General features: G+C 50.5%; 3 protein-coding genes across 3 annotated transcripts in view; all 3 read left to right on the top strand.

Annotated features, from left to right (window-relative positions):
- Nucleotides 1–2,783, top strand: part of LOC118256089 (disintegrin and metalloproteinase domain-containing protein 9-like) — a 28,979-nt gene extending 26,196 nt beyond the window's left edge. Inside the window, exon 22 of the mRNA XM_035562793.2 lies at nucleotides 546–2,783. Coding sequence (XP_035418686.1) covers nucleotides 546–660 — 115 coding nt within the window. The 3' untranslated portion in view covers nucleotides 661–2,783. The remainder of the gene's footprint in view (nucleotides 1–545) is intronic.
- A 133-nt stretch (nucleotides 2,784–2,916) lies between these two features.
- LOC118256016 (disintegrin and metalloproteinase domain-containing protein 2-like) lies at nucleotides 2,917–9,540 on the top strand. Its single transcript, XM_050715710.1, has 19 exons — nucleotides 2,917–2,962; nucleotides 3,082–3,146; nucleotides 3,424–3,485; nucleotides 3,811–3,889; nucleotides 4,031–4,107; nucleotides 4,211–4,373; nucleotides 4,772–4,837; nucleotides 5,093–5,164; nucleotides 5,735–5,901; nucleotides 6,044–6,125; nucleotides 6,229–6,365; nucleotides 6,482–6,668; nucleotides 6,963–7,052; nucleotides 7,378–7,576; nucleotides 7,973–8,081; nucleotides 8,399–8,582; nucleotides 8,903–8,983; nucleotides 9,193–9,310; nucleotides 9,401–9,540. Exons 1-19 carry the CDS (start codon nucleotides 2,917–2,919, stop codon nucleotides 9,538–9,540), a joined length of 2,124 nt encoding a protein of 707 aa, XP_050571667.1.
- Nucleotides 9,541–9,602: 62 nt separating this feature from the next.
- LOC118256015 (disintegrin and metalloproteinase domain-containing protein 18-like) lies at nucleotides 9,603–17,995 on the top strand. The gene is made up of 19 exons (XM_035562684.2): nucleotides 9,603–9,709; nucleotides 10,459–10,523; nucleotides 10,809–10,870; nucleotides 11,207–11,285; nucleotides 11,588–11,664; nucleotides 11,768–11,957; nucleotides 12,107–12,163; nucleotides 12,389–12,460; nucleotides 13,304–13,470; nucleotides 13,693–13,774; nucleotides 13,878–14,014; nucleotides 14,433–14,613; nucleotides 14,855–14,944; nucleotides 15,282–15,480; nucleotides 15,884–15,992; nucleotides 16,469–16,652; nucleotides 16,899–16,979; nucleotides 17,555–17,675; nucleotides 17,835–17,995. The coding sequence occupies exons 1-19, from the start codon at nucleotides 9,664–9,666 to the stop codon at nucleotides 17,993–17,995; spliced, it is 2,160 nt and encodes a 719-aa protein (XP_035418577.1). The 5' UTR covers nucleotides 9,603–9,663.
- Nucleotides 17,996–18,127: the final 132 nt, after the last annotated feature.

Genomic DNA, 18,127 nt, shown 5'->3' with positions numbered 1-18,127 from the left:
AAAATGCCTCTCAGAGACCATAGTTTAAAAGGAAATTACTCAAAAATCTGGTATCTCTCTGATTCGTGAATGTTATCGCCAAGTACAGGATCATTTCTTAATTAACTTTGAATAGTTTTTCCTTTATTTTTCATTTTACTTTTGAATTGTATTTCTAAGGTCTTAATGCCTGTGCTGTAAAATATACTTATCCAGTAAGTACAATGCATCAAGAGAGGGAGTATTTTAAAATAGCTTGTGTTGGTGAGAAACTTGTGGGGGTCTTTAAACTGTTTTGGGAAAAATTGTTAATTGAAACTGTAGGAAGGAATACAGGCTAAAAGAAATACAAACTCAAAGAAGAGTTTGACCATGAGATGTTTGAAATGAGCCTTAGCTCTGGGAGCTGGGTGTGCTAGAGGCAGTGTAGCTGGAAAGGGGGCAGTCTCTGCCATCAGCCTTGGGGCACACTTGTGCAAAGCAAGAGGAAGAAGGGGCAGCTTTACTATGTGTGTTTTTAGATGTAGCCATCTGAACTCACAACAGCTTCTCTGTCCCCATTGTAGGCCACCTCCTCCACAACAGAAATGTGTACCTCAGGGACCTCTTCCATCACAGCAAAAATGTTTACCTCAGGGACATTATTTTCCTTCTCGACCAGCACCTTTGCCTCCCAAATAGCTTTTGGCTTCTTTGAGGCCTTCACGTGAGCTGACCTGTTCGCTGAAGCAAAGCTGAAATTGCATTTATCCGTCTTGCATCGAGTGGCCCATGGTAATCCCAGAAAGCCTCCCTTCTGCAGCCTTGAATAAGGCAAATGAGATATTGAAGCAAGGAATGTAAAACTTTAAACTAAATACCTCTACCAAAGCTACAAGAACTGAAAACATCAAACCTGTTCTTAGATCTGTCTGAGTATTGTGGCTTTGTAAACTGCAGCAGGGCTGCCCAGCTGGAAGTGGAGCAGTCTGCAGTTAATTAATCTTTAAAGTACAGCACTTAGGAGTTGCTTTTCGTTTCCCCATTTCTATGATGAGCCCTAATAATGAAATTATTTGTTGTCATATTTCCAAATGTACAGTGAAGAATTAAAGTAACCCATACTAGTATCAAATCAAGGAAATCTGGCCGATTAATTTAAAACTTATTTTGCACAGACTGGAAACTGCTACCCATTTACACATAAATGGCACAAGCGGAATAAGGTATCAGTGTACTTTATCAGAGGAAGATAAATATATTGTAAACGTGTTTATGCATGTATATATGTTTATTGATGTGTAATAATGCACTTAAATTCTTAATTTCATGCAGACTGACACTAAGCTGTACTATATGAACATTAAGTTTAATTTAATGTTTTTAAATTAGTAATTGTGAATTGCTAAATAAGAATCCTGCACTAACTTCCACTAATACCATGAATGGGCAAGGAAAAAAAAGGTACGAAAAGACATGGCCATATTTTGTTTTTAAAAAAACGGAGTATTCTTAGGTTTTAAATTGGGTCTAAAGACTGCAAAGGAGTCCCTGCAGAACACTGAGAAGCAAAAAATATGTATCTGCTTAGACCACCTGAGCTTCTCCGTGCACTTTAGACAGGAGCCTGTTGACTAATGCGACTTTGTCACCTAATCTTCAAACCCTTTTAATGTCAGTCAGGATGCTTGTATAGGCTAACTTGCAGTACATTGGACTGCCATCAGTTTCTGCAACATTGACTAAACCAGGTTTTAATACTGCTTCTGAAAAGGAGTGTTTAGCACTTGGTGTGTGAGCAGAGGAGAGCTGTTAGTTGTGATACAGTTGTGCTGTAAGTAGAAACTGAATGATGGTGGTGACAAGTAGAAGTCTATTGCACAAACTTGCAAGATCTGAAAAACATACTGAAAAGTGTGCTTGGCTTTCTCACTTTGTGCTAGCCACTGAGTACAAACGCGCTCTGTAAAGATCCCCCATAACATTGCCAAAAAAAATCTTTTCTTTTGTATATACATATATAAATATATATATATATATATATATATATAGTGTTTGCATTTGCAGTAATAAAATACTTGAACTCTTGTGGTTTTCCATAAACTTAGACTAAGATTTATAACACTATTAAAATATGTAAAATGTCAGCTAAGGTATCACCAGACTTATTTGTGGGGGTCTTCTGTTTGTTCCAAGATAATCACTTCCTACTTCTTGTTGTATTCTACTCAGTTTGGGCTGTCTGTCTGTAAGTACCTAGCTTTGCTGTTTGTAAGGCGATGTCTGGCCGAGCCCCTCGAGGCAGCTCGTGACACGAGTGGCCAGGTTCGCTGGGTGTGTTTGAGAGGAGGGAACCCAAGTCACAAAGTAATCCTGGAGGAAGATGTACTTAACTGTATTTAAAGCTGTACGTGTGAACTAAAACTATGCTGAAAATGGTGCCTTCTAATAGTTAAGTTTTTATACTTCAGTGTGCATGTCAGCAATACTTGCAGGGCGGAGGTCTAGGGCAATGAACGTGCAGTTTTTAGAAACAGTTCTATGGAAAGGAAATTGCTCAGATTTTAAATGTATTAAATATTGAGTATGACTACTGACTTTTTTTAAAGTGTACACTCATCCCTGTCACCTGATTAGGTTTGAAGGAGCAGGAAATGTTGTACATGTCCCATTCTCATTTAAAACGTTGCACTGGGAGCAACGTCGCCTGTTTCTGTGCGCCTCCGGGACCGCGCCGCGTGCCAGTTTTGTAGTGTTTGGGTGCAATGAAAGGGCTTTTACCGAACCCCTTTGTAAGAAACGAGCAATAAAGATGCCAGTTTTGTACAAAAGCGCTCTTGTCTGCTCCTGCTTTCCTGGTACAGGAACAGTCCCCAACGGCCGCAGAGTGGGGCAGTTACTGGTGGGGCCGTTGGCAGCCGGGCTGCCGTGTGGGGCTATTACCAGCCAGGCTGCAGCATGGGGCCGTGCCTGGTGCTGCTGGCGGCGCTGCTGGCTGCGCTGCGTGAGTCTGCCTGCGGGCACCCGTGGGCCCCCAGCATGGGCGGTAGGGCTGTGCCCGGGGCTGCGGCCGGTAATGCCTCGCACAGCGCTCTTTCTCTCTTTCTCTCTCTCTCTCTCCAGGTTCACGAGTACTGTCAGAAATCACAGTCCCACTGCAACTGCCCCCAAACACAACAGGAGAGTCGGTACTTGAGCACCCCTGTTATTTCCTAAATACATACGTGTAGGTGTGAGTGGGCATATATGCAGGAGGCCCTGATCTCCTGGCTGCAGAGGGGTGACAGGGGTGGTGAGTGCTGGCAGCTGTAACAGCGGCCACAGAGGCTCAGCCTGCCTCGTGAGGAGCGTTTGCTTGTTGAGCTCCTGCAGTTGTCCTCAGCACTTGCAGACTGCCCTCTGAGCTTGCTTTTCTGCAGCCACTGTTCCTAATTCTTCCTTTCTCTGCTCTTCTGCACACACAAGGGCACGCTGTCCTACGTCCTCACGATAGAGGGGAGGCCGTACACCATTCACCTCCAGCAGCAGTAAGTGCCCTGGTGCTGCCCCGTCTGAGCACTGCTGGCTTGTGTGGTCCCACCGGAGGCCCAGCTGGCACGGGACGGTACCGGTCACCTGCAGAGGATGCGCGTTTGTGTGCCACGCACCCAAGTGCTGCGGGGCTGCAAGGGGCTGGAGCAGGGCTGGAGGGATGCTTGTGCCCATGACCGCAGGTGGCAGCGGGTTTTGGACCTGCAAGAAGCCCCAGCACCATCGGTGTGCAGTGCCTGCTGCAGGACCCAGTGCGAGCTTGAGAAGGTCTGGGTAAGACACGCTAGTTCTAGTGTTTAACTTTATGCTTTTCTTTTGCAGTCTCTTTATACCAGATGATTTTAGGATTTATATGTCTAATGAGATGGAGTCTTTGAAATCTGATTTGACCCATATCAAGGCGAGTTTGGACTGGTGTTTTTTTTTTTTCTTTTAACCTGACGTATCGCAGAGCAGAGCTGCTGCTCAGTGCATGCAGTTAAGCTGCTTGGGTGACCAGTTCTTGGGACTTTATGGCTCCCTTTGCTTTGCTGTGGTTTAGGGCGACTGCTACTACCGTGGGTACATCGAGGGTGTCCCCGGCTCGGCGGTGACTCTCAGCACCTGCTCCGGGCTCAGGTACCAGGGCCACCTGCGCTGCCGTGCCGGTGCCCGCGGCTCCCCAGCCCTCCCCATCCCCTGCCGGGAGCCGAGGTTCCCAGCGGTGCCGTGCCCCTCGCAGGGGCTTGCTGCAGTTTGAGAATGCCAGCTATGGGATCGAGCCTCTGGTTAATTCACCCGTCTTCGAGCACTTCATTTATCAAATGAGCAACGAGAACACTGCAGGCTTCCTCTTTGCAAAGAGCCGTGCCGAGAGCGGGGCCAGGCCAGCAACGCAGGAGATGGTGCTGAAGATCGTGTACGGTGAAGTGAGCTGCCTCTGGTCTCCTGGCCAAGCTCAAGTCTGCTCGGCCTGGGACGGGGCTGTTCCTGCGGGCACCTTTGTCCCACATGTGGTCTGGATGGGCAGCGATGAGTGGGGGATTTTAGGAGGGCAAGGGCTCGTGTTGAGCTGTCGTGTGGATCGTTGCTCTCCTGGTGCCTAATGAGAGGCATGGCTAAGCTAGAATGGCTTGTTTAAAAAGTGAGGAGTGGCTAAGTTAGAGCGGCTGCTTACCTTGTGCTAATATGAAGACAGCATCCAAGTAATGCTTTTGAACGGACACTTTGTTGTATAGCACGTTTCAGAAATAAGATTGCTAGAATGCAAAAATAAATAGCTTCACAATATTTTCTTTTTTAGCCAGCATTATCTGCAGCACGGTCTCCTAAGTACTTTGAGGTGTACACGGTTTTGGACAAAGCTTTGGTAAGTTGGTGCCAGCCGTCTTCTCCTTGTATTTGCTTGACTACTATGAACATAAGAATGGTGCCATTTCCAACTTCTATGCGTTTTTGGTTTTCCATTTAAAAAGGTGTTTGTACTGTGGATTTTACAGGAAAGAAAGATTGAAAATTGGTAGTTCACATTTGCGTGACTGTATGCTGGCAATCCTTTCAACATTGTCCTGCTTTGCTGTGAGAAACGACTTGTCCATTCTTATGCGCTTGTGTTGTTTTTCAGTACAACTATATGGGCTCAGACAAGAAAGTTGCAACATGGAAGATAATCCAGATTTTCAATTTTGTCAACAATGTAAGTTTTAAAGTCCAGTTTGTATTGTAATAAAATGATGAGGGGCTGATTTTAGAAACGGCCACCTATTTCCTAGTTGCTTTTGGTTCGGGGAGGAGGCTATGTAACTGCAGTTCCAGCCCTGGCTCGTGATGCTTGGCGTTGCGATGTCAGGCACAGCCTGGCAGGAGCCGCCAGCTTCTCTGCCTCCTGGTCCAGACTCGATAAAAGGTTGGCGAAGGGTTTAACCCCAGTGGGTGAATACAAAGGTTTTGCTTTTTCTTCCCCTCCACACTGTCCGACACACACACTTTTAAGAACTGTCCTTGGCCTGATTTGTGCATATGATGATAAGCTACTTAACAGAAAAACTAAAACATTTTTATCAAGTTATTAGGCTTTGTTCATGTGCCTCTTGGGACATTGTTTTATTTTCGAGTTTAGTTCATTCTATTTTGTCATACAGATGTCATTCCATGACTGCCAACAGCTACTGTCCATCTTTTCCTATGTCATTTGTTGCATGTACAGATGTAATTGTGCTCTGAAAGAAAGGTGTGTGAGCAGCCATCTCATCTGTCACGTTTTCAGATATTTAATCCTCTGAACGTGACCATTGTTCTGTCCTCCCTGGAGTTCTGGATAGAGGAGAATAAAATCTCGACAGCAGGGGAAGCCGATGAACTTCTGCAGAGATTTTTGGAGCGGCAGCAGTCATACCTCGCCCTGCAGTCGTATGACATCGCCTGCCTCTTTGTGTAAGACTAAAATTTCCCCAGGGACTGGTGGTGCGTGGCGGAGCTCAGCCAACCCCGTGATGGCAGGGGCACTGGTGGGCAGTGGGGGGACCACGGGGCCAGGGGCTGCGACCTACCGCCGGAGAGAGCTCCTGTGTTTCAGGTACCGGGACCAAGCTTCCTTTGCGGGTGCGACCGTTCCGGGCAAGGCGTGTCGGAGGGATGCTGCGGGTGCAGTGGCCGTGGTACGAGGCCTGTGGCCGGGACCGAGCTGGCACCATGGCCCTGGGGTGGGGCTGGGTGCCTGTGGGGCAGCTCCACCACCAGTGCCCGGCTCTGCCCCCCCAGTACCAGCGCAGCGTGACCCTGGAGTCGTTCTCCGTCCTCCTGGCCCAGATGCTGGCCCGCAGCTTGGGCATGAGCTACGACAACGACAGGGGCTGCCGCTGCCCCGGGCACATCTGCGTCATGGACTCGGAGGCGCTGTGAGTTCCTCGCGGCCCTTTGCGGCCTTCACCTGCCAGAGGCACAGGGCATTCTCAAACAGAACAGCGGTGGATGTGTTGGCACGTACACAAGTAGGGATAATCATTTGTTTTAGACGCGTCGGCGGGGCAAAATCTTTTAGCAGCTGCAGCGTTGAAGACTTTGAGAACTTCCTTGAGCGCGACGCAGGGGACTGCCTCTTCGACAGGCCCCGCCTGGCCGGGCTCTCCTACCGGCAAGCCGCCGTCTGCGGCAACGGCGTGGTGGAGCGCGGCGAGCAGTGCGACTGCGGCTCCGCAGCGGTGAGCGCTGCAGTAGCTGTGGCTAAATGTGTGACCTCGTACTGCTTGTCCATTCGGAGCAGTGAGCCATGGAGACGCAGGGCGCAGCTGAAGTAGGTGCCAGCCCAAGGACTTGTGTCTGCTGTTAGCTCCTGCGCTGGCATCGATCTGACGGCAGCTTTGCCCACTCTATCGTGCTGGCTACTGCCTGAGTATAACATTTTGGGGATAAGAAGGAAGGGGAGGACCCTGGACAGTGAAAAGCTCAGGGGGAACAAAAGTGCAGAATAATGTGGTTTTGTGATGTGTTCTCAGGCATGCTTGAAGGATAAATGCTGTACTAAAACGTGTCGGTTTAAGCCAGGAGTGAAATGTTCCTCTGGATTGTGCTGTGATGGATGTCAGGTAAGTCATGTTCTTGTAATCATCACAAGGCCATCGTAATTTTTTGGAGAAATATTGTGTTTCCATGCTTAAGGATGGGGACAAACTCTTCTGCTGTGCAATTGCAGTTCCTGGGGTGGAGCTTTCCAGCTCAGCTCCCTAAACCCCAAGGAAGGAAATTATTGGGGGAAGACTGTCATGGGATGGGGATGGGGGGGAGGGAGGGCACGCGTGGTTACCTGAGTGCCTAGCAGCAGTCCTGGCACTGGGGAGCTGTTGCAGAGGGTCCTTGCGCCGATGGGTGCCTGAGGATGGAGAGAGGAACAATTTCTGCCTCTCTCACCAGTTTAAAGCGAAAAACTCGCTGTGTCGCCCTCCCGCTGACGTGCAGTGTGACCTGGCCGAGTACTGCAACGGGTCCTCCGCATCCTGCCCCCCCGATTTCTACGTGCAGGATGGGCACGACTGCGAGCACAGCACCGGGTACTGCTACAAGGGACGCTGCCAGTCTGCTGACCTGCAGTGCCGGAGGCTCTACGGGACAGGTAGCGGGGCGGCTCTGCTGTCGCTGGCACTGCTGCCCTGCTTGAGAAGGCAGCTATGGTGCTAGCAAAGTTGGTTTGTGTCTTTGCTCTCTAAAACACCAAACTCAGGTGGGTTTCATTATGGCTTTTTATAGCCTGGTTTCTGTGGAGGTGAGGTTTTGTGGTTAGTTGTTAGACTCAGGTCTGATGGTTGGTAAGTGAACTTCATCAGCAAGCCAATTTACTATTAGCCCATTACATGCTTCTGAGGACTGATTAGAGAAAAAAACAAACATTTTCTCTAAATAGCGAAGAGCATGCGTGTTCTGCTGTGCACAGTATGAAAATTTTTAGGTACCATAACATGTTGCTTCGTGTTCCTTCAGCACTAATATTGATTATAAACTAAACTTGTAGGTTCAAAAAGTGCTCCTGTGGCATGTTATGAGGAACTCAACAGTCAGCGAGACAGATTTGGACACTGCGGGTTCCACCCCAGACAAGGCTATAGGGCCTGTACGTGGAGGTAGGTTGCAAGGGAAGGGCAGCTGCTCCTCTAAAAATGAGTATTTATTTTGGACTGTACAGAAGAGGACAGTGTCGAGACTCCAACTGACAGTAAGATTTGTGAAGCAATAAATAGTTACATGTGTTTTCTCCTCATTGGTAATGGAGCGTCTCTCCTCCTAGCACAGATCATCCTTGGACTTTCCCAGTCCTACTTATTTTTTCTTATCCTGCAGCACTCCATACTTCTCTTGTGTGGTTTAATGGTGCTGTTGTTTCACCGTTTAGCATGTGTATGTGATACACACATACATCCCATGCAAATCAATTTTACAGGAATCTCAGATGTGGAAAGTTAATCTGCACATATCCGTATAGCACTCCATTTGCAACTGATGCTGCCGCTGTCCTTTATGTCCAAGTGCGAGAGCATTTATGTATATCTTTGGATTATTTGAATGTACCAGCGAGGCTGGATCCTCTTCTCATTCCGCCAGGTACAAAGTGTGGCTCTGGAAAGGTAAGAGAACATTTTATAGGCAACTAAGATGTCAGATAGGAATTTTAAGCATTAACAAGGTTTTAGGAATACTCGCTCCTTTGCAGTGTAAATGTAAACACTGTAAATATACACTGACATCACATTAAGTTTCTGGTGTGATATAAGCATTAGACATAACCCTAAGGTAGTAAACGTAGCTTTTCAAAAGCACCTTTATTTATTTATTTGTGTATTTTTTTTAAAGAAGCGTATTTTCAGTCCCGTGTGGGACACAAGGCCAATGAGCTGAGGACTCCGACGGTAAAGCAACGAACTGGAATTGTCGTGTGTTTTTCTAGGCGTGCATAAACAACACCTGCCATCCCCATTCAGTCCTCGGAGCTGACTGCAACAGCGAGGTGGAGTGCCACGGCCACGGCGTAAGCAGCAGCAGCACTGCTGCGGGTGTTCGGGCGTAAAGGTTTGCTGGGACTTGGGTGGGAACTGCCTGAAGACACGTTTTAGGCTGATGCTGTACGAAATCCCGGCCCTGTCAGCCGGTACCGCGAGTAAAAACCCTTCCGACGTACTGGTCCAAAAACCGACACCCGAACGAGGAGGACAGCTTTTGTCTCTCCCCTCTCCGCAGGTGTGCAACAACCAGCGGCGCTGCCACTGCCACCCGGGCTGGAAGCCGCCCGACTGCCGCCGGAGGGGCTCCCCGCCGGGCGGCAGCGCCGACAGCGGCCTGGGGCCGGCCGAGCGCGGTGAGTCCCGCGGCCGGGCCCGGCGCCACGGCGGCTCCGCGGCCCCTCCGCCGCCGCCGCCGCAGCCGCGCTCCCTTCTCCCCCCGGCAGGGCCCCCGCCGCTGCGGGACGCGGCGCGGACCTGGCCGCTGCTCCCCGCCTGCCTCCTGCCGCCCGCGCTGGCCGCGGCCGCGCTGCTGCCGCTGCTCCGCCGGGAGGCGCGGGGCCGCCGCGGGGGCGGCGCGGGGTGAGCCGGGGCCGGAGCCGAGCGTGGAGCGGGGCGGGCGATAAACGAACCTTTAAAAACAATAAACGGCCTTGGGAGCAGCCGCGCGTCCGCGCCTCTCTGCGGGGCCGTTACCGGGCGGGGCGCCATGGGGCCGCGCCTGGCGCTGCTGGCCGCGCTGCTGGCCGCGATCCGTGAGTGGGGCCGGGGCCGCCCGGGGGGGGGGACCGGAGCCCTCCGGTGGGGCCGGAGCCGCCCGAGTGCTGCCCGGGGCCGCAGGCGGCTCGGGCCGGCCGGGAATGGTCCCTCCCAGCATCGTGGCGGGGATGCTCGGGGGTGGGGGTGGGGGTGGTCCCTGGGGAGGGCTGGGGGCTCGTCTGCTGGGCTCTTTTCAACAAACGCGGAATCCAGATTTTGGGGGTTCGGGGACTTCTCCGGGTACCCCCCTCCTCGCTAGCACGGGGGTCCTGGGTTTTGCCGACGTGCCACACGCGTGCAGTGGCACGACGTCGGCAGCTGCGTGTGGAGCGCGGCACACGGACGGAGCAGGAGCACTGTGGGGCCTGCTGAAGTGGACGCTTATTGCACGGCAGCCAGCGGCGTGTGGCTGGGCTCCCCGAGCCCCATTTCTGTTCCTGTTGCACGTTGGGCTGGGTGGGTTGGTTGAACAGGGGCTCGCTCTCATGCTCCCATCGTACAGTATTTATACTCCTGGGCTCCAGCAGGGCTGGGATCCAGCACTGGTACGTGCACATCCATTTGTTTTTTTCTATAGAAGTGTGCAGAAAAAGCAGGGCTGGTAGCCCTCTCCAGGCGGAAACCGTGCCAGCCCACGGTTTGTAAAAGTGCCTCTCACACACACACAATTCCAGCTGTGGCTGACAGGCACAACTGTGGCGGCATTCATCTGTGATGATAACTAAAAAACAAATTGTTTCTCTAGGCTCACAAATACCTTTGCACATCACAATTCCTCAGAGGTTACCCTCAAAAACAGCTGGAGAGACGGTACTTACGCAATTAAATTATTTAATGTTTGTGCTTGTGTGTGCGAGTGGACATACTGGTGCATGAAAATAGCGTGTAACAGTCATGGCGTGGCTGCTGCGGGGACAGTTTTGGGAAACGATGCTCTGCCTGCCCAGAAGTGTGTGTGTGTGTGGAGGGAAGGGTGTGACCAGATCTGTTGAGCTCCTGCAGTTGTCCTCAGCACTTGCAGACTGCCCTCTGAGCTTGCTTTTCTGCAGCCACTGTTCCTAATTCTTCCCTTCTCTGCTCTTCTGCACACACAAGGGCACGCTGTCCTACGTCCTCACGGTAGAGGGGAGGCCGTACACCATTCACCTCCAGCAGCAGTAAGTGCCCTGGTGCTGCCCCGTCTGAGCACTGCTGGCTTGTGTGGTCCCACCGGAGGCCCAGCTGGCACGGGACGGTACCGGTCACCTGCAGAGGATGCGCGTTTGTGTGCCACGCACCCAAGTGCTGCGGGGCTGCAAGGGGCTGGAGCAGGGCTGGAGGGATGCTTGTGCCCGTGACCGCAGGTGGCAGCGGGTTTTGGACCTGCAAGAAGCCCCAGCACCATCGGTGTGCAGTGCCTGCTGCAGGACCCAGTGCGAGCTTGAGAAGCTCCAGGTAAACACTCCTCAGGGTGTTTTCAGAGAGTTTCAGATTTTGCTGTATTTATGTTCTAGGTTCTTTTTACCTGATGATTTCAGGATTTACACATACAATGAGAAGGGATCTTTGTACTATGATTCGCCCCAGATCAAGGTACTGCTTTGTTCTTACGTTGGATTAATTGCGGGGTAGCCCTGCTCTTCAGTATATGGGGAGATGTCACCCCTTATTGCAGGGGAGCGGTACTTCCCTTCTTTCCCCTGTCCTTCAGCAGAGCTGGGTGGGACAGGGCCGTGCTTTGTCATAAGAATGCCCTGTCCTCACACTAGGATAGTGTGTAGATACTTGAGATTGTTTGTAGATACTTGAGCCAAAGTGAGATTGAACAAAATCCTCATGGTGCTGTTGCCTGTCAGAGCTGCCTCTATGGCTCCCTTTGCTTTGCTGTGGTTTAGGGTGACTGCTACTACCGTGGGTACATCGAGGGTGTCCCCGGCTCGGCGGTGACTCTCAGCACCTGCTCCGGGCTCAGGTACCAGGGCCACCTGCGCTGCCGTGCCGGTGCCTGCGGCTCCCCAGCCCTCCCCATCCCCTGCCGGGAGCCGGGGTTCCCAGCGGTGCCGTGCCCCTCGCAGGGGCTTGCTGCAGTTTGAGAATGCCAGCTACGGGATCGAGCCTCTGGTTAATTCACCTGCCTTTGAGCACTTCATTTATCAAATGAGCAACGAGAGCATGGCAGATTTCCTCTTGGCAAAGAGCCGCGCCGAGAGCGGGGTCAGGCCGGCAGTGCAGGAGGTCTCCTACAAAGCGCACACAGCTCTCGAAGTGAGTGCTTGCTGCCCTGTTGGTGGCACTGATGTCAGCATCAGTTCTGGTGTCTCTTGGTCCGTCAAAGAAGTTAGCTTTTCTTACATATCATGACTCAAATGGAGAAATGAATTAAAAATGGTGAACTTTTTTTTTCTCTTTTCCAGTTACTGTCAAAGCACCACAGAGAGTTGGCGCTCCATTTAATTTTGGAAAGGAATTTGGTAGGTTTGCATCAGTCAGTTCCTGTTTTGTATTTATTTCCTTGGCTCTGGATAGAGCTGCTGCAGAGCTTTGCCATGGTCTTCCTTGTGGTCTTGCGTGGCTTTGTGCGGGCTGTAGCTTGTGGCTGTCCATCAGTCGGTAAAAGCCACTCAGTGAAAGGCCATGATAACTCCGTGTGCTTTGGCACGTCAATAATCTAGGCACAACCTCATGTCATATTTCAGTACAACTACCTGGGTGCAGACAAATACGTTGTGACGCAGAAGATAGTTCAGATCATCAGCTCTCTCAGCAGTGTAAGTTTTAACTATTCTTTAAATACTGCAATAGAAATTTTGGGCTTTTATTTCAGCCTACTAACAGCTAGGTATTGGTAGGATTTGTCTAATTTTTGAGAAGATAATAATTAAATGTGCTTTTTGATAATACTGAATCTCATCTTTTTAGCTATTGATTTTTTAGTTTAGCCTGTCAGAAGCTCCAAGTTTCCCTAGGTCTTGTCTAGACAGGGTTAGGAGCTGTGGCAAAGTGTAAGGTTTTATCCTTTGCTGTCCAACACAAACGCATGTTCTAACTTAGTGCTTCTCTAGAATAAATCAGTAGCTATTCCTAACATCACTTCGATACCATATTATCCTATAGTATAGTGTTCCACTGAGGGGTGATCATGCACGTGTGCATGTGCCAGAAGCCACCACTGCTTTTTTTCCCTGTGTCTGTCATAGGGGACTGATTTTTTTTTCCTGCCTGTGTACATAGCATATCCATTTGGATGAGTGTTTGATTTAAAATTGCAAGAAGTATATTATCCCTGGTAACCCCAAAAATGCAGACAAGGACAATTTGTCCATTCTGCATGTTTCATTATTTAATATCTTTACTCATTGATAGGTTTTCTTTGGATTTATTAGATCCTGCTTCATAAACACTTTTTTCTTCTCTTTTGGACACATTGCTATTTCTATCTTTTTTTTTCTTTATTCTCTATACCTTTTTCGTTATACACATACACAGCAGTAGATCAGTTGCCAACTGCTCCTATTTTCCTTAGGCAATGTGGCTACTAATAAGAATAAGCATTTAAATAGGGCATGAAATGAAACATATGTGAGTAGCCATTTCCCCTGTTTACTTTCCAGATGTTCAGTTCTCTTAACATGACCATTACCCTGTCCTCCATGGAGGTCTGGATGGACAAGAATAAATTTCAGACAGGGTTGAATGGAGAAGAAGTGTTGATGCAGTTGCTGAAGTGGAAGATGACCAGCGCTGCTCTGCGGCCCTACGAAGTGCCCTATCTACTGCTGTAAGAATTGAGGGTCATTATTATTTCAGAGCAGACAGTAGTGAGCTGTAAAATTCATGTACTTTGGAACTCTAGACTTTGCTAGGGCTTAGATGCTTCTTGTGGAAGTGAGGTGGGGATGCAGTGAGGACCAAACAAGAGCTCCCCCTGCCCAGCGTGGCCTGGGGGCCTTGACCTGGAGCCGCTGAGGCTCGAAGGCCAGAGAGAGCTCTTGCGTTTTAGGTACCGGGACCGAGCTTCCTACGTGGGTGCGACCATTCCAGACAAGGCGTGTCGGAGGGATGCTGCGGGTGCAGTGGCCGTGGTACGAGGCCTGTGGCCGGGACCAAGCTGGCACCGTGGCCCTGGGGTGGGGCTGGGTGCCTGTGGGGCAGCTCCACCACCAGTGCCCGGCTCTGCCCCCCCAGTACCAGCGCAGCGTGACCCTGGAGTCGTTCTCCGTCCTCCTGGCCCAGATGCTGGCCAGCAGCTTGGGCATGACCTACGACAACAACAGGGGCTGCCGCTGCCCTGGGCACATCTGCGTCATGGACTCGGAGGCGCTGTGAGTTCCTCGCGGCCCTTTGCGGCCTTCACCTGCCAGAGGCACAGGGCGTTGTGAGGAGGATGGCACGGTGTGCCTCGGACGTGAGTGCCCTCCTGTCACAAATAGCAGAGTAACACAGAGATATCTGCTGTTCTTGCTCTGGGAAAGGAAAAAAAGAATAAATAGCGATTTGATGGTTACATCGAAAAGCAAAGCTTTTCTTTCCAAAAGCAAGATATTTCCGAATGCTTCTCATCCTTACTAATAGCACATGTTAAAGGCAGGTTTGCCAACGAGCTGAAAGGCCCCTGGGGACTGCTTGTCCTGCCTCGTGCTCACCCATGAGCAAGTTCTCAAACTGAAGAGAGATGTTAAGAAATGGAATGGTGGTGGATGTGTTGGCACGTACACAAGTAGGGATAATCCTTTGTTTTAGACGTGTCAGTGGGGCAAAATCCTTCAGCAGCTGCAGCGTTGAAGACTTTGAGAACTTCCTCAAGCAGAATCCAGAGTGCCCTTTCATCAGGGTTGTCCAGAGGGGCCCGCTCTCCAGGGTGGCTGTCTGCGGCAACGGTGTGATAGAGCACGGCGAGCAGTGCGACTGCGGCTCCGTGGCGGTGCGTGCCGGGCAGCAGGGAGCTGGGGTGTCCCCCGCCCTCAGGAACGGCCCCAAACGTGGACTGGAGGTGGTCCGGGGGTTCATAATGCAGCTCTGTGGCCATGCATGGATGTGCAGCTGTCCTCTTCCCTTGGGGCCCCCGAGGCGAGCTCTTTGTTAGGGGGATGGGGGCCAGGGCAAGTGGTTGTCTGGCAGATGAGGAGATGGGAAGCAGGGAAGGGTTCATGGTGTGCTTGCAGGCATGTGCGGTGGACAAATGCTGCACTTCCCAGTGCAAGCTCAAACTGGGTGTGAAGTGTTCCTCAGGACGGTGCTGTGAAAATTGCCAGGTAAGGCATGTTCATAATTATCAGAAGTTAAGGCCATTTTTGAGGTCTGGAGATGTAGTATTTACTGTAGTAGGACTATAAGCCAGCTTACTGGTTTTGCTGATGGTCACCTCCAAAAAACTTAACAATATTGGTGCTGCCTTTTGCCTTTAGCAAGATGAGCACATTCCCTGGCATATAATGTATGGACAAGATAGCATCCAGGGGATGGGGATGGGCTGTGCGGGGAGTTGAGTGCCCAGCAGTGGTCCTGGCACTGGGAAGCTGTTGCAGAGGGTCCTTGCACCGATGGGTGCCTGAGGATGGAGAGAGGAACAATTTCTGCCTCTCTTGCCAGTTTAAAGCGAAAAACTCGCTGTGTCGCCCTCCTGCCGACGTGCAGTGCGACCTGGCCGAGTACTGCAACGGGTCCTCCGCGTCCTGCCCCCCCGATTTCTACGTGCAGGATGGGCATGACTGCGAGCACAGCACCGGGTACTGCTACAAGGGACGCTGCCAGTCTGCTGACCTGCAGTGCCGGAGGCTCTACGGGACAGGTAGCGGGGGTGGCTCTGCTCTCGTCAGCGCGGACTGGGAATGCCAGTGCAGACTCAAATGCAGTATGCTTAGTGCCGGGTTTCCTGCGCTTGTGGCGAGGGGAAAGGAATGGGCCATAGGAGGGTGATGGTTTACGTGAGGATTTCAGGCTGAATGTTGACACACAGCCAGCCATACATCTGGGCAGAGAACAAGCCGCAGAAATACCCAGATTTTGTGGACAGTCTCTGGGACTTTTCCAGCAATTCCATTGTCTGCAAGGTCTGTCCTGCAACTTGAACGTGGGCAGATAGTGATGTAGCCACGTTTTACTCCATCAGATACAAGAACTGATAAATGTTAAAGCCATATTCTAATCTGTATTACCCTCAGTTATAATCAGTATTATTTCCAAACTTCCAGGTGCCAAAAATGCTCCTTTGGCTTGTTACGAAGAAGTCAACAGCCAGCAGGATAGGTTTGGCCACTGTGGTAATCACCCAAAGGATGGGTACCAGCCCTGCTCTTGGCTGTAGGTTTCAAGGGAGAGGGAAGTGTTTAACTGAGAACACGTTTAATTTGTGCTTCCCTTTACTGTTGATGCAAAGTGTAAAAATCTGTCAGAAGCTTCGTCAGTAGGGTTGTCTCCTGCATGGCTGCCTTTTCTTCCACTATTGGCTCTAGCCGCTCTTAAAAGAGACGGTGATGCTGGGCAGGTCTTTGTCCTGATGGATAAGGGACACGTAGGGGTGAGCAGAGCGCTCCATGGTGGGCATGACAAATGTTTACCCGTGGCATAGCTCGAGGTGTGGGGGGGGGCACTGGAGACTTGCAGGGGGTTGAGAAGCAACTTCATCGACCACCCAACTGTGCAAGCAGTCGGTGGGCTTGTGTGCTTATTTCATTTAAATCTCCCTCCCTGAATTGTGCACCTCAGTGCCTCCAGCATTGTGGTCAATCAGATGCTGTGCCCACTCTTTTAATTTACTGTGCTAATGAATTTTTTAGGAATCTGGGATGTGGAAAGCTAGTATGTACATACCCGAATCATATTCCCTTCACAAAAGTTAAGGGTGCCATCATTTATGCTCAAGTGCAAGAACATCTGTGTGTGTCTTTTGATTTTATGCGCGGACCGACAGTGCAAGATCCTCTCCTGGTTAAAGATGGTACAAAATGTGGTCCTAGAAAGGTAAGAAATGTTTTGAGAGCGTGGAAATGACATACAATTATCACAACTGCAACAGTTCTAGAAATAGTTGCCACTTTGCAGTATAATTTAAAGGTGGTTTGTGCTTACATTTTTGGTAATTATTACATGTGCCATTGACTTACTGATCATTGTTTGAACCTAGGAATCTTTTTTAGAGTAATGGCTAGCATGACAAAGAGTGATGGGAAAGTATCCAGCAGAATTTTTTTCCTTTTGGACTTTCAGGTTTGTGTGAATGGCACATGCCACCCACATTCAGTCCTGAAGTATGACTGCAATGTGAAGACTAAATGCCATGGGCATGGAGTAAGTAACAGTGCTGTTAGGGTGGTCTTGTCATGTTGATTGATATTGCTGAAGAAGAGAGAGAGGATCTTCTCATGTGCCTACAGTGGCTTGCTTGGGACTTGGCTAAACCTGTGTTTTGGGCTAAGACTCATCCTCCAAAATTGTTATGCAGCAACTGTGGGAGAAAATAAGTGAGAATACCTAATGTACTTTCCGTTCCAAGACCAAATATAAATGAGATGAGGGAAGGTGGAGTATTTGCTTGTCTAGATTAGCAGAAAACTGGAAGAGGAGTACCTAAAGAGGATTTAACTGCACATAATTGAAATAGTGTTGGAAATGACCAGTGTACTTGTGCAAGGTGAGAGGCAGCCTGGGGAGCAGTGGAGCAGGACACAGGGGAAGCCCGGTCAGGGGTGTCCAGCAGCAGTGCCAAGTGGCACTAGTGTCTGGCTGTGACCGCAGCATGGGGCTTGCATTGGTCTGTGTGTGAGGAGTGGGTAGGAAAACGGTGCGAGTGAAAGCTTAGCAGTGCTCCTTAGTACAAGTTTTTACAGGTGGGGAATGTTTTCTTCCCACCCTGGTGTTTGAAGGTGTGCAATAACAAAAAGAACTGCCACTGCAGCCCGGGCTGGAACCCGCCCCAGTGCAAGACTCGGGGATCTTCGATAGGCGGCAGCATCGACAGCGGGCAGCAGCTGCGGGGCCATGACGGTGAGTCCTGCGCAGCAGCTCTGGGTGCCCAGCGGTTTTACCAGGGGCAGTGGCTGCCCCCATGGTCCCAGAAACAGCCTCGTCGGTCTTGTGACAGAGCAGACGCCCTTGGCACTACCTGGCCCTTACCCGGAGTTGTGCGTGTGGTTCTCTCCCTAGATACTGTCACAAAAAGCTTTCCTAAGGGCATGCTGAAAAATTGGCTGCTGCTGGTCCTCTGCATTCTCGTCCCCATCCTTATTTGCTGCATCATCCTGATTAAGAAGTGGACCCAGCTGATGAGACACTGTGCGAGGAACAGATCGCAAAGTGATGCGTAAGTTAATGTTGGTTACTGCGAGTCCCCCGTTCTGGGTGGGGGAGATAGGCAGGGGTTTGTGGCAGCGAGGGGTTTGTGGATGCATTCTGTCCAGATGTGAAGGAGAAGAGCAGGTGGGAGAGAGCATGGGCAC

This window comes from Cygnus atratus, chromosome 27 (genome assembly GCF_013377495.2).
Source record: "Cygnus atratus isolate AKBS03 ecotype Queensland, Australia chromosome 27, CAtr_DNAZoo_HiC_assembly, whole genome shotgun sequence".
NCBI classification, from domain to species: Eukaryota; Metazoa; Chordata; class Aves; order Anseriformes; family Anatidae; genus Cygnus; species Cygnus atratus.
This window is presented reverse-complemented; position numbering and strand designations above follow the sequence as displayed.

Excerpts from the sequence above, each read along its gene's own strand:
- LOC118256015 (XM_035562684.2), top strand. The coding sequence starts at position 9,664 with ATGGGGCCGCGCCTGGCGCTGCTGGCCGCGCTGCTGGCCGCGATCC. Across the intron at positions 10,524-10,808 it reads CAAAAACAGCTGGAGAGACG|GGCACGCTGTCCTACGTCCT; the intron begins GTACTTACGCAA and ends TGCACACACAAG. Across the intron at positions 14,614-14,854 it reads GCGACTGCGGCTCCGTGGCG|GCATGTGCGGTGGACAAATG; the intron begins GTGCGTGCCGGG and ends GTGTGCTTGCAG.
- LOC118256016 (XM_050715710.1), top strand. The coding sequence starts at position 2,917 with ATGGGGCCGTGCCTGGTGCTGCTGGCGGCGCTGCTGGCTGCGCTGC. Across the intron at positions 4,374-4,771 it reads GGCCAGCAACGCAGGAGATG|CCAGCATTATCTGCAGCACG; the intron begins GTGCTGAAGATC and ends TTTCTTTTTTAG. Across the intron at positions 5,165-5,734 it reads TTTTCAATTTTGTCAACAAT|ATATTTAATCCTCTGAACGT; the intron begins GTAAGTTTTAAA and ends TCACGTTTTCAG.